This window comes from Corvus brachyrhynchos, unplaced genomic scaffold (genome assembly GCF_000691975.1).
Source record: "Corvus brachyrhynchos isolate BGI_N302 unplaced genomic scaffold, ASM69197v1 scaffold961, whole genome shotgun sequence".
NCBI classification, from domain to species: domain Eukaryota; kingdom Metazoa; phylum Chordata; class Aves; order Passeriformes; family Corvidae; genus Corvus; species Corvus brachyrhynchos.
The window spans coordinates 370067-384233 of record NW_008236008.1 but is presented as its reverse complement, the minus strand read 5'-3'; the positions used below and the strand labels follow the sequence as shown (position 1 = coordinate 384233).

General features: G+C 35.0%; 1 protein-coding gene across 7 annotated transcripts in view; it reads left to right on the top strand.

Moving 5' to 3' along the window:
- CSPP1 (centrosome and spindle pole associated protein 1) overlaps nucleotides 1-14167 on the top strand; it is a 61965-nt gene that overhangs the window by 607 nt on the left and 47191 nt on the right. For 6 of the 7 annotated variants that reach the window (XM_017731031.1, XM_017731011.1, XM_017731005.1 and 3 more), the window contains exons 2-6: nucleotides 4437-4540; nucleotides 5120-5216; nucleotides 9151-9251; nucleotides 9945-9968; nucleotides 12448-12528. In XM_017731031.1, the coding sequence (XP_017586520.1) occupies nucleotides 4439-4540; nucleotides 5120-5216; nucleotides 9151-9251; nucleotides 9945-9968; nucleotides 12448-12528 (405 nt within the window). In that variant the 5' untranslated portion in view covers nucleotides 4437-4438. The remainder of the gene's footprint in view (nucleotides 1-4436; nucleotides 4541-5119; nucleotides 5217-9150; nucleotides 9252-9944; nucleotides 9969-12447; nucleotides 12529-14167) is intronic. The other variant, XM_017731001.1, reaches the window with a different exon arrangement.

Sequence of the window (14167 nt, the reverse complement as noted above, 5' to 3'; positions counted from 1 at the left end):
TGTGCGGCCGTTGCCAGACAACGGCGCCGCGATCCGGAAAGGGGCCGAGCCCCGAGTGCCGCATCCCCGCCCCGCAGCTGCTCCCTGAGGGGTCGGAGCCTTGCGGGGTGCCCCTGAGGTGCTGCCATGGAGGGAAGGAGGGAGGCTGGGACGCGGGTGCTGCAGGCCGGGGGAGAGGCGCGTACCCGAGCTATCGCTCTTGGAGAAATAAACCTGATCTCCTGGGTCTGAAAGTTTTTCGAAATTAGTGTCTTTTTGGATCAAATCACGTGCTCTGCAAAGTAGATAGGCCCTGTATTGGAGGGAAGGTAACTCGCGAAACTTGTTGCTTGGTTGTTCAGAGGATGGATTGCCTTCTCAGTTGCGAAAGAGTCGCATTGCTTTAGTCAAGAGTTTATTTAATTTGTGAGTGGCCAGACCCTAGAACCTGTGCTTTTTAGCAGCGCATTTGAAAGAAAAGTACAGGGAGCGCATCTCTGGCAGCAGTAGCTTAATCTAAGTGCCATTCACAAGGGTACAGAAGCAGGCAATACTAATTCCTTAGGAAGTTTGGGTTAAACTTTGAACAGTGTTTCTTAATGACACAATTAGTGGCCATGTAACCTGTAAGTACAATTACTCAACGTGGCATATAGCTGCTTTTTCAACTAAACGTGGCATGTAGTTGCATTTCCCTCCTTGACACCCGTGCTGCAGTTCATGTGGATGGGAATTACCATTTTGCTGGTGCTCCTGATAATATTTTAATATTATGGTAGCATAGAAGAGACAAAATCTTCTTCCACGTGCTGGTTTTAAATTTTGTCCATTTTCCTGAACAATTAGGAGGGGAAGGGAAAGATTAAAATGGAATGCAGTAAACATTGCTTTAGGTGATAAAGTAGCTACACAATACGTAGGTAAATATAGTACATACAATACATATGCACATAGATGTTTTGAATACCCTGAATAGAGAGACATGCATTATTAACTCTGTTTGGGCATAGATCCAATAAAAATCTCATGTTCAGACTTGACTTACTGTTCTTGAATATCTATATGCTTTCTATTGCTTGTTATGTTTGCTTAAGTTGAAGTTTACCTGGGTGACTGTAATTATTCAGGGTTGCTTTTGTAAAAACTCTGAATAAGGAAAAGAGGCTATGAAAATCTAACATCATCTTGAAAGAAAAAATGTGTAAAAATATTTTTATGGGACATTTTCAGACAGTACTTGAATTTATAGCAGACGTATGTTTAATTGAATTTTACTTTGAATAATGCATTGTTTTGGGAATGCAAATTATCCAAGATTTAAAGTTGCAAGAGCTAAAGGAAAGCTGATAGATAAGTGCTATCAAACATTTTTTAGAAACAGCATTTGCAAAATACTCTGTTTTACAAAAAGCTTGAAAAATATGTTTATGCCTCGTGATTTTTAGGGCCTATGGATAGATTTTTAAGCGTTTACAGCATATTTTGACTTTCCCTTTGTGCTCTGCGCGTGCCCATGGAGTGATGTATCCCAGTTTTTGGTTTTGAATCTGCTACTTTTAGTAGTAATTACAAGAATCTAGAAATGCTCAAAAAGAATTCAGATGCATCGCTAAACTGAAAATAAATTCTTTTGTTCTGAACTGGTGTTATAGTGTCAGGCTGTGCCTCAGTGTGTTTGTGCAGCCATGGGAAGCCAGTTTGAAGTCGACAGTTCCCTGTGAGTTCGATGCTGTCACCTCCAATATAGTTCACTGCATGCTTGTGGGCTGTAGTAGGCCTCATCTCAGATAGAAATGTGTTATTTCTTTATTTTTTTGTGATTAGTCATAATCTCTTCATGAGGTAGATGATAAAATTGGTTAATATTCAGTAGGATATTTGCTTACATGCTGGTATATTTTTGGAACTTAACAGTGTATGTGTCACATTGAAGTTGTCACTCTTTTGCTTAGAACAACTAAGGAATTTTTCTTTTTTGGTACAATATATTCTTTTTGCTTGTCTCATAAAGTTTGCATTCATGTATATTTTAAGAAGATCAACTCAAGTAGAAGGATGTTAAGATGTAAAATGTCTAGATATTTCTAAGAAGGATTTGGCTACTCTTCTGGCAATTGTGCTGTGTTAAAGGTATGCTGAATCAGCAGTGCTGTAGCTTAGTGTTCTCCAAGGCCTGGAGTTGGCAGCTTTCTTCACACCAATTGAAGTGCCTGTGGAGTTCAACTGTTCAACTGTAACTGTTTTGTCTTTGGTTTTTAATTTATTATATTGGCCTTTTGAGCAATATGATAGGAGTGCAGAATGCTGGAATATTCATTGTCTTCCTCGTGCTAGTTAGAAAATACACTGCAAAGACTCCTTTCCTTATGCCAGCTCTCAGAATAAGTTTGGTACCATTCCCATACAGTGATTCGGAAACAGTGCTGGAGTTTATAAATGCTGTTGTTAATAGAGGTAGGAAATATAGATGTTCCAGTCAGTGAGCTTTTAGAAAGGCTTCTCACAGTGCCTCCTACGTGTGGTAATTTTCCTCTTGATGACTGTGCAGCACGGGGTAGGTGATGAGACCAACTTCTAAAATCTTTAGTATGACAAGTTGTTTCACCCTTTCTGAACAGTTTTTTCATTATTGTTATGTAACCTAATAGGCTGAATAAAATTTACCATGCTTGGAAACTTATCCTCTTTCAGATTTCTTTTATCCTTTATCAGTGTGCAAAACTAATGAGATTAAAGATTTAGGACAAATCAGATGGGGGTATTTATTTTTGGCATTGATTGTCCTGTGTTACTACTAGGAATTTTAAATGGGTTGGCCTAGTTCTGTCTCCTTTATAACAATATTACACTTTTATATTATGAATCAAAAAAGAGAAAAAGTTTAAAGGAGTACGTTCTAAGGAATACATCAAGCAAATGTATTCTTTAAATTAAGTTATCATGCAATTACTTCACATTAGAATTTGTGCATTTATTATTTCCATTTTGCTTCTACTGAGAATTTATCTCAGTCTCTCTGGACACATTATTTTTATTTTTACCTGTGTGCTCCCTTATTGTCTTTGAGATGATGGTTTGGGTTTTTTTGTTGCTGTTGTTTTTGAGTTCTTTGATCGTCTTCCTGAAACTGTCTTCTAAAATATCTTTATCATTGGCCTATTGTTTACTTCATACAATCTTATAAAGATACTGAATTAGCCTCAAAAAAACTGCTGTCTTAGTTTAGATACTGGATCTGATGGCATTTTTCAGGAACCTGCATAAGCAATCCTTTTGCTTATGCTGCATGGAGTGATTTGAGGGTCATAATTTTCTTCTCAGTTTCATGCTTCTTTTAAGCATGGAATATAACTTAAGGATTTTTTTTTTATCAGTAGGCTTGGTTTTGTAAAACTCCTCCTCCAGTGGAGTTGGTGAAAATGCTGAGTGGAGATTAGAATGTGTAGGCTTGTATGCAGTCATTCTTTTTGGTTTTGTCTTTTTTTTCCAAAAGTAGTTAATACGCAGCTTTGCAGTATTTTCAGTTCTGATAGGACTATTCTAACTCAACTTCAGTACAGTTCCATTGACAGGAACTTGATTGGTTTTAGTTTTCATTATGAGGTTGTTGAAAGCAGCAATATATGCTGATTTTTACAAATAAGATGCTAAAATTTCTGCTCTGAAGGACTTTTCAGTTAAATATGCAAGGCACACAACTAACGGAAGAGAGGTAATTAGCTCTTCCTCAGAACATGTTTTCTTACAGATCAGTGTCTGATTCTCAGTCAATGCTTTGTCATATCCCTGATTTTAGGATTATTGCAGACTTGTAGCTGTACTTATTGCCTCTACTATTTTAGTGGTCCAGGAGGTAGGTACTGTTGTCTCCGACTCCAGAAACACTATGCATGTATTTTGTGAGTGTTTTTTAAAAAAAATAATGTTTTATAAGCTCAATTATTTTCAAGACTTCTCATGGTAGTAAGTTAAGCACAAAATTAATTGTATGATTTGGTCTTTATTTTAGACTGTGCATATATTTTGCATCTTTTCTACTTTTTTCCTAATGATTCCTTCATCCTGTTTACTTTTCTATGTTTTCTAATTTTGATTTTATAGTTCACTAAGAGTAAGCTTGTGCTAGTGTGTAGTGAAGGGTCACTGGTAGACTTGCACTTTAAAAAAACAACCCCAAAACACTTCAGCCATGTTAGGAAAAAAAATTAGGGAAGTATCTTCAGTCTTGTAATCTGAAATCTTTGTATTTTCTTTCTGGTGAAACCTCAAGTAGTCTCCCCCATGGATGGGTTTCCCAAGTCAGTTGTTTTGTTGACCCAGCAAACATCTTAAGACTTGTAGTTCTGAGGGAGAAATTTGATTATTTTTAATTGCTGTCTTAAGCAACAGTAATTGAGCTTTACATTTTTGAGGTTCTAATGTAAAAGCCATATTCTACATCTTTTCTGTAACTTTAGAAATGATGGCGGATGATTTAGAAAAATTTATTGAAGACCAGAAGGCCAAGTTGGCACAAGATAAGGCAGAACTTGAAAATGATCCACCTTACATGGAAATGAGGGTAAGAGTATTAAAAAGCTTTCCTGAATTTAAATACTTCTGTTGCCAAAGTCTTGATTGAAGCTTGCTTTTACTACACTCTTAAAACTGTATTTGTTGTTAAAGAGTATGTTAAAGATTTATCTATTCCAAGTAATTTCCAACTTCAGTGCTTCATATCTATATGTAGATTTTTAAAAACTTGTTTGCCACCAGGCATATGCAGTAAGATTTATGTTTTACAAGTGAGAAAAGTCTTGTACCTGGCTTTTCTTACTCCTTTGGCCCTCCCTAGGGAAGCTGATTAGCAGGGATCTGTCCTCTGTCCACTCCAGAGCTTGGGTGTTGGGGTGGGGACGGAAGGTATAAATATCCTCAAAATTTCTGTTCCAGAAACTATGAAATATAAAAGGCAAATAACAATTAAAAAAAAATATCTGTTCTTATCACAGTTTTCCTATTAGTAATTTTAATGTGTTAGTCCAGCATTACTTTCAATCCCTCTGTTCTCCAGTGCTAATAATTACATTACTAATGTTGTTCTTTCATGTGGTATTTCCTTTACTTTGTGATGCAGTAAGGCATTTTGTTTTGTTTTCAGAATAAGGAATCAGAGAAGCTTTATGAAACTAGCAAGATGTTAATCTCCATGGCTAAAGAAAATATACCTCCAAATAGTCAACAGAACTATCCTTTAGGTATAGTATATATTTTTTAATGTCTTCTAGATTTAAGTACCATTTCATTGTCTTTGACAATTTTTGGAAGGGAATTACTGCTTTGTATTTTTAATCATTAGGGTGATCATTGTAATTCAAGTGCATAATAATTCCCCAGTCTTCCAAAAGTCTTGGGATTGTATGCAATTTTTTTTGTAGTTAGGTTTTCTTTTTTTTTTGTTTTAATCAGGAAAATATGCCAAAAGCTTTCTCTTTCTTCTTGCAAGGTAGTGCCATTAAAAATACCCCAAATGAACCAAACAAAAAAAGAACAACCCAAAAAACCTGCTTGGCAGTCCTTGATAGGTGATGTGTCCTTTCCTATTCTATTGGGGTGCAGCAAAATCTTCAAAAGTTCATCTTTCATCTGAACTTTACTGCAAAAGAGTACATTCCCTGTATGTGGGAAGTAGGGCTTCTTTCCTTCAGCCTCTTAGCTTAGGAGTCCTGGTCCAGCTTGGCTAAGATGCACACAGTTAAACTAATTTTTCTTTATTAAATAGTGTCTTTCAAACGTTTAGGCAGTTTAAACTGTTTTTATTCCTTTTGTAATTTTGTTACAATGTAGTCATTTGTTGTACAAGGAAAGAACAAGAACTTCATTTTGGTTGAAATCTTAACCAAGTGAAATGGTTCGATTTATTTTGGTGTGGCTACCAAAAGCTTAATATCTGTTTTCTTTATATATTGTCCTTTTTCTTCTTTTCTCTGTGTTCTTTGTGATGTTTGATTGAAAATGTGTGATAGTGTTCTTTTCTCCATTTTCCTGTTCCTGCAATGTGCCACCTTTCCTTAGTTGTTGTATCATCTCCCTTCTGTAGGCACTACTGTTTTTTCTCAGCTACATTTGTGCAGCTCAGCTTTGTCCTGAGAGCTTTAGAGCTTTTCTGTGTCCTGTTTCTTTTTGATAGGTAACTCTTTTCTTTGATGTGTAGACACTGGGTTTGTACATCATTAATTTTCGTACTGTGCCTACTCTAATTCTGGTGTCATTCTGCAGCTTCCAGTGGGATGGAGCCCAAGCTTGTGAATCTGTATGTCTGAACTGATCTTAGCTGCATAAGTAAAAACATGGTTTTTATAGGGATGTTGTATAAATAGAACTTCCAGCCATCAGCAAAGCAAGCTCCTCAAAGACCTTTAGAGGAAAACTTCACAGAAAAATACTCGAAATGATAATTGAATATTCCTTGCTTCCAGAAGTCATAATGGATAAGCTTGGTTAGAGGGCTGCACTTGAATCAGTATTTGTCACACATTTTTGGCAGTTTTATTTGGTGCCACAGGTTACTCCTGGTGCTGGTAATTCTTTGCTTAACTGAGGAAACATATGATACAAAAACCAGAACACAATAGGTAGTACCCCACTGGCTGTGACAGACCATTACCAAACAGTTAAACTTTATTAATATTAAAATAGTTTTATCTCTTGTTGTTGAGAGCTATAAAAGCATGTAATGTTGTGTTTGTTACTGTAAATTTGACTTAACTGTTGACACCTGAATATAGTAACAACGAAGTATTACAGATGAGGGGCATTCAGCTGAGCTTAAATGAAAAGAAAAAGGAGCAATTGCCATGTTGTGGTTTAACCCCATCTGGCAACTCAGCACAGCCACTCACTCACTCCCTCCACACTAGGGGGGTGGGGGCAGAGAACTGGAAGAGTGAAAGTGAAAAAATTCATGGGCTGAAATAAAAACTCAGTAATAATTGAAAAAAAAAAAAAGTAATGAAAAGGAAAATAACAAAGAGAAAGAAGTAAAACTCAAGAAGAACCAAGTGGTGCAAATGTAAAACAATTTTCAACACTGCTTCCAGCACAAATCCAAAACACAGCCCCACACCAGCTACTATGAAGAAAATTAGCTCTATCCCAGCCAAACTCAGCACTTTCTATAATAATCATTTGGGTGCTGAAATGGGTGGTTGCTGATATTAATGGCTTGATCTGCTTTAAAGCACTGTAATTTCGTGTGGATTAAGGCAGATGGGGACTTGTTCCTTGGTAGCTTTTAAGTATATTCTATAGTTCTAGCAGTAATGTTGAGATTCAGACTGAATAAAGTTGCAGTTATTTCTCAACATTGCATACATGGAAATATTTATGTAAAAATGCATTTAAAATCTTAACATTTTTAAAAAAATCATTGTCAGTGTGATTCTATGTGGTTAATAGAATGTGAAATGGCAAATAAATACAGAAAATACAGAATAAACATAAGTGACAAAACAAAAAGGTTATCTCTTATTCTGTCAGAAGAATTCGGACAAATTTTGCATGACACTAGGTTGAACATATGTTGACTGGAGTAATTTTACTCTGCTAGGCTCTCCTAGAGTAGGTTTTTGAAATGGGTAGTTTTCAAATATCCCCCAGATCACTACCCATAATTGTTATCTCAGTGCTTTTTTGGTGGCCAAAAAAAGTCCTCTGTAACAAAATTAATTTTAAACCATCTTTTGTTTGAATACTTCACGTATTTGAATCAAAGCACTAGATTCTCACTTTTCTCTCTTTTTTTGATACTGAATTTCAGTAGCACCTGTGAAATTACTAAATGAATCTTTCCTTCAACTTTTTAGTTGCTTTTGATCTTTTTCTTGGTTTTCTAGAATTAATTCAACAGTACTTAGGCATAAAATAAAAGGCAAGAGCAAGCAGCTGAAACAAACCATTTCTTCTTCTGTATTCTATTCCATTTTATAACCCCTTTTCTGAAGTTTGAAAGGGTACATTATTTTTTTAATGAAACTCACACTTACCTTATGTGCAAAATTAGGAGAAAAGTGGGCTGGAGAAGAAGTCCCCGTGCAGATTTTGGCTAGTAGTTGAACCCTGCAGGCTGTTTCAGAATAGCATAGGAGATACTTAATCAGGTATTGGGTCCTTTGGTTCTGCAGAGGATCAGGCTGACTCTTGTTTGCTACTTCTTCCCTGTTACACTGTTTCCCTGGCTCATGGGGATAGGATAAGTCCAAATGTATCTCGAGCCAGGCCAAACAAACTACCCTAAAATAAATTTGGACTGATCTAAGAGTAAGTCTTGAATATCCCTCTCTTCCCTCTTACTCCTTGCTGCTAATTTTACATAGATCACAAGATGTAGAAATGCTTTTAGAGAAACAATATGAAATAATAATAATACACACACATAGAGTTGTAATCTTTGTCACTAGTTGTGTGATTTTGTGGAATTCGCTGGTCTGTGGAGAGTGGTGAAAGTGACTACAGAGATGGGCTTCTTGGGTAGAGGATGTTTCTTATAAAGTACTTTGAAATGTATTTTGGGAACAGCAAACAGCTTGCATAGCATAATATTTTATTATAGTTTAAGAGTGCAGCTGTTATGAGACCTGATAGTAATCTCAGAAAGGTACTAATGTGTTTTGGGTCTACTACGATTAAAAACACTGAGGTGGAAAGAAAAATGATTATTATTTTTATCATATAGTCAGATTCCCTCTAGTTGTGTAGGAACAAACAAATGTTTCACATGCTAAACAAATAGCTTGCTGCTTTCATTTGGAAAGTGTGTTTTCTATTGTGTGGTAAACACAGCTTAAAATATCAGAATAATTTAGAAGCTCACATGTCAAAGGAGATTTCTTTGGAAACATACATTGACAAAAGAAATATGTAAAAGATTCAATTAAATTCAGCTTATGTTGCTTTTTTTTATATGGGAAGAAAAAGTCAAAGGATGAGAGGAAAACTACTATCCAAATACCAGTCTATTTTCCTATGCTTTTCACCCAACTACTTATACAGAGAAGGTGGTTTTTTTATTACTGGTTGCATAGTTAATTTTTTTTTTTTATTGCTTGTGTCTAATAAGAATCCAGATGTAGCTTTTGCTTTGTATTGATGCAAAGTAGTAAATAATGATATTTAGCGGTGTTAAACTTTCAGGTGACTATGGCTTGAGTTTACCTCTTGGAGAAGAATATGAACGAAAAAAACATAAACTCAAAGAGGAACTTCGACAAGATTACAGGCGCTATCTTTCTCAGGTAAAGCTGCTTGTCTGGTTGCTTGACTTTAGTGAGTCTCTTAAAATTATTCTCTCATTTAATTGAATGAAAATTAATATCTGTAGAGAATTTTTTAAGGAGGCATTCATTATGAGCAATGGCTGTTTTTGAAGACTTGAGTGAAAGTAATTTCAAAATATTTCCTAGGAAGGGTTATATATTTTAGGCTTCTGCAGATCTTGTTGCCATGTGACTTAGGACACTTCATTCTGAATATTTTAATTATTTGTTTTTGCTTCTTCCTTAGTTTTTTTCTTAAGAATTTAAAAGCTGTTACTTCCTGAAGTACTTATGTGTTCTATGGTCTGTAATTGGGGTAAGAATATCCCTATACTTACTGTGATTCCATTTGACAGCTTCTTTTCAATTTTAGAAAGAAAAAACCTTTGATGTTCTGCTTAACATGATTTACTAAATGTCACAGTAAATTTAAAATTGAAACGATATGTATGAAATGTCATCATCTTGGGGATATTCTGTAGCTGCTCTTTATGAGTCAGAAAAAAATGAGAAATCAAATAATTTTTGTTTTATGAAAATACTATTTAACAGTGTCTTTAATTCTTAAAACGAATTAATGGATTTGCTTTAAGAAATGAAGTATTTTTTGTTAAGTCAAATATTTTTGACTCAAAGAATCCTTTTGAATAGTATCTTTTCCCTGATTTTTAGGGTATTTCACAGGCAAAAAGAAAGGTAGGGTGCCTTCAATATTATTTTTTTTCTTTCAAATTAGTTGCTTTTTGCTTTGTTTGAAAACTTTATGCTCTTGGAATTTAAAAAATCATTACTTTTTTTTGTGCTTTGTGCATTTATGCATGCTGTAGTGATTAGTTGTGACTAACAGCATTGCTTGCTTTGTGCAAAATGATTACTTATATATATTATTTTCCATTTTTAAGTTTTTAAAACACTTGCTGATTTCCTTTTCCCTTTGCAGTTGCCATTGTTGCTGTTCAATGCTGGCTCTACAGTAGTTTTTATTTTAGTAGACATTTGCTTCACAGATTATCAGTTATGTAGATATGAAGAGTTCACATAATTTTTTTCTTGCTATACATTCTTTATAAAGCTGGAATAAAATACTAACCTTATATAAATATTATAATATATCATCACAACCAGAGTCAGGGCTTTTTTCTTCCCTGTCTCTATGAATTCTCATCAGTGGTGCTTAGGGAAGCAGTAGAGCCAGTTATTTAGCACCTACTGGCCAGAATGCAAGAATACAAAGAAGTATTGTGAGGACAAAATAACACCTCTGGTGTTATTTTTGCAAGCTTTTTAAAATAATTTTAATTTAAAAAATATTTTTATACTTTTGTGAATCTGTAATTTTGAAATTTAGCTCTCCATCCAAATTGTTCAGATTGAGCAACTTCAGTAAAGGACCAGGAGGTAATGTGGTAGAAACACAGTCTGCCGGTTTTTTTCTGGGGCTTTGAATAACATGCATATGTTACAAATTGTCTATATTAGCATGCACTAGAATTCTTGAATAGCAATAGCAACAGCAGAATAAACTGCCTTCTTAACCTCTAACCAAAATTATCCTTATATAATTTTTGTTTCTTGTTTAATTTAAGACTCCAGATTATTTTCAATTAGAATATTGTGTTAAAATTTACTGTTTCATAATTACCACCGAAGTACCCAAATAATATAATCTTTACATTAACTTCTAGTGTTTTATTCTCAACTGGACTTCAGTTTTACAAATTTAGGTTTACAAGGCTTTTTGTTTGTTTGTGTGTTTGGTCTAGTGCATGTTAGCTGTATTAAGCTGGTAAGGACTGAGGAAGAACTAAGATAACAATCTCTAATTTCTTCTTCCCACCTAAAGAGATGGTGGAACTTTTAGCAGTTCTCACTGTCATAACTTTTTGTTAATAGCTTGCTTAGTCTTGCTTATCTAGAAAAATGCAGCTTCCATATCAGATTCTGATTTTGGAAAATAAGTTTTTAAGATCAGAGGTAACCTCTAGAGATGTCTTCAAAATACGTGTAAAGAATTTCTTAATAATGAGGATTACAATTTATTTACCTTTTCTAGTAGAAATAACTTGGTTTTCCATATAAATCTAGTTGTTGTGGTGCTTGAATATTTGCACGATTATTAAATACATTAAATCTTTTAATGTCTGGTTTGAAATATCATTTATAATGATGGGGGTGTTTCTAATGATGTGGCTTTGTACTGGAACAGGTAGAGCTCTTACTTTTTGACTTTCCTCTAAGCTTTTAGGCTACATTGCAATATAGATAATGAAAGGAAACAATGCTAGTGAAATACTGTATTTCACCCATTCCCCTCTTCAGCCCATGACACACAAATAGATGATCTTTTTATTAAAGGTAATCAGGTTTATAAAACATATGATTGACTGAGAATGGCCCGGGGATGCTTTTAATAAAGGAGTGATGTATGACACATCTAGACCTGGAATCTAAGGACCTGCTCCAGCACTGGTGTTTGGTTTGAAGAGCAGGTACTTTGATTTGTTGCACAGCCCAGTTCCCAAGCTGTGGCCCAGGGATCTATATGGAACAAAAAGATACTGGTTTTGATGGGAAGTTCTGTTCTGAAAGTGACTGACGTTCACAAGGAATTGCAAGTTTTGGTGATGGGTCATTATCCTGAAAAATTTGGGTACTGCTGGTATGGAAAACACTGTTGAGATAAAGAGGTGTGCTACTGTTAGCATGAATTCCATCTGTTAAACTAAGAGGTAAACATATGTTTTCTGCTGTTAGAAAAAGCAATTTTTCATCTTAAGTAAGGAAGCGTCTTGGAAAACTCCTTGTATGCTTGTACAGATGCTTATGCTTTTGCTACAGAAGAACTGAGTGGGGTTTCTTTGAATAAAAATAGGGTTTTTTTAATATCGAGACTAACATATGTAATACTGGAAATAGTGTAACATGGAAGAAGTGACAAATACTTTCAAACTCAAGCTTAAAACTTGACAAAGACATTTACTTCCTGCATTCCTTCACTTCATTCATGTGTTTCAAGAACATCTGATGTTTTCAAAATGTGAAGGTTGTCTTCAGTCTTTAGTTCATAAAATTGCTCAAATTAATTTCAGAAAATATAATTCTTAACGGCTCTTTAGTGAGTAAGGTTTGGTATTTTAAAATGTATTGAATGGTTTTAAATTTTCTTTTGATGTAGAAAAATTATCTGACTACTGGTGAAGTAGATCCATATACTCAGGGATTATCTCTTCCTATTGATGAGCGAAGATCTGCCAAGGTAAATATATGAAGTAAATTAAGTAAATGGAGTATAACTTGAAAAATGTACCTGTGTGTTGAAACGGCTATGGAAAAAATATTACCACTTAAGTTTTTTTGTTTAGTTGTGGTTTTTTTCTTTTTTTTTCTTACACAAATGAATGTTTTTTGAGGTGGTAATTAGTAATCATTTTCAGAAAAGTCTGGTCCTTGAATTTTTTTTTTTTAATTTTTGATCCTAGGTTACCTGTACCCTTAAATTTTAGATATTTGGTTTTTATTATATAGATATAATTCTGTACTGATATTAGTTTGTGGTTTGCTACCTCTGATCCACACATTTAGAGCACTTGGTCTGTTCAAGACCTCTAGTGGTTGTGCTTGGGTTTTGTTCAGCAATTAATATTGATTTGATCTCCTGCCCTCATGCTGTTGGCCTTATAGTCCCAGTTTCTTTCTTGTGTTTGCTTGTAAATTGATCCATGAAGTTGAATCAGCAGAAACATTGTAATTTATCAATAATTTATCAATATTTTTTCTGATCAACACCACTGGTTGGTTGTTAAGATTGGTCAAAGCACAGCAGAGATTCAAGGCAAAAAGATAACGTGTGTTGCTGGAAGAGGAGCAGACATTTGCAATCCTGGGAGTTTTGTTTGGTTTTGATTTTATTTTTAACCTTTGTTGCCTTCAAGTTGCACTGTTGATCTGTGTTTGCGGCTATGCTATCACTGCAATCTGATGCAAGGCTTCTGCTGTGGCACGGGTTGGCTTTGCCTTTGTGCTTACATTAAACTTTCTGCCCCTCCTGTGCTCTTGGTTTGGATGTAGGAGGAGCCAGGTGAGAACTCAAAGTGAAAATTGCTTTTATGAAAAAGCCCTATACTCCAAGTTATACAAGTGTAAAAAGGAGGCGGAAAGAATGAAACACCCAGAAGGGGGGAGAGGACTCCTCCGGAGCAGCATGCACTTGTACTGAGTTTATGTTTGCTTCAGGTTCTCGTGAACTTTGTATTAACCCTTGCAAGTATGTGTGCTGAAACAGTGAAAAATAAAGTATGATTGATTAATTCTGGGGAAATTAAAGATGTATTTGTACTGGAAACATGTCTTATCATTGATGGATTTATATCGTATCAGCTCTGTATAGGTGTGTTGTATCCTTTTTACCCATCTATTTGTTGCTCTTGCAGAACCTAAAAGCTGCCAGGAGATGTCACACTGTGCCCTGTTAATCAGTTGGCCTCTGGGCAGAATAATGAGAGGTTAACATTTGCATTTTGGTTTCCTTTATTAGGTCAAATGTGCAGTCACACAGCATATTGAATTTTCTGCCGAGTGTTTTGCCACCTGTTAAAGACAATGCTGGTTTCTCAGCTTTGCAAAATGCATCTCAGGCAGCTTTCATGGCTGTCTGCATGTTTTAAATTGTCACTGTTAGAAAACCTATAGGAAACTTTTTTGGGGGGAAAAAAAACAAAAACTGAAACCGTTTTGGAGAGCATTAGTCTAATCTGCAAAACTTTTAGTAATCTGGTATTTATGTGGTGGTTGATGTATAAATTATTTTTGTTTGAAATTTGCTCATGAGAAAGTAAATTTATGTAATGTTCAGAAGTTTTTAATACTTTTACTTTTTAATTGGAAAATGCTGCAGC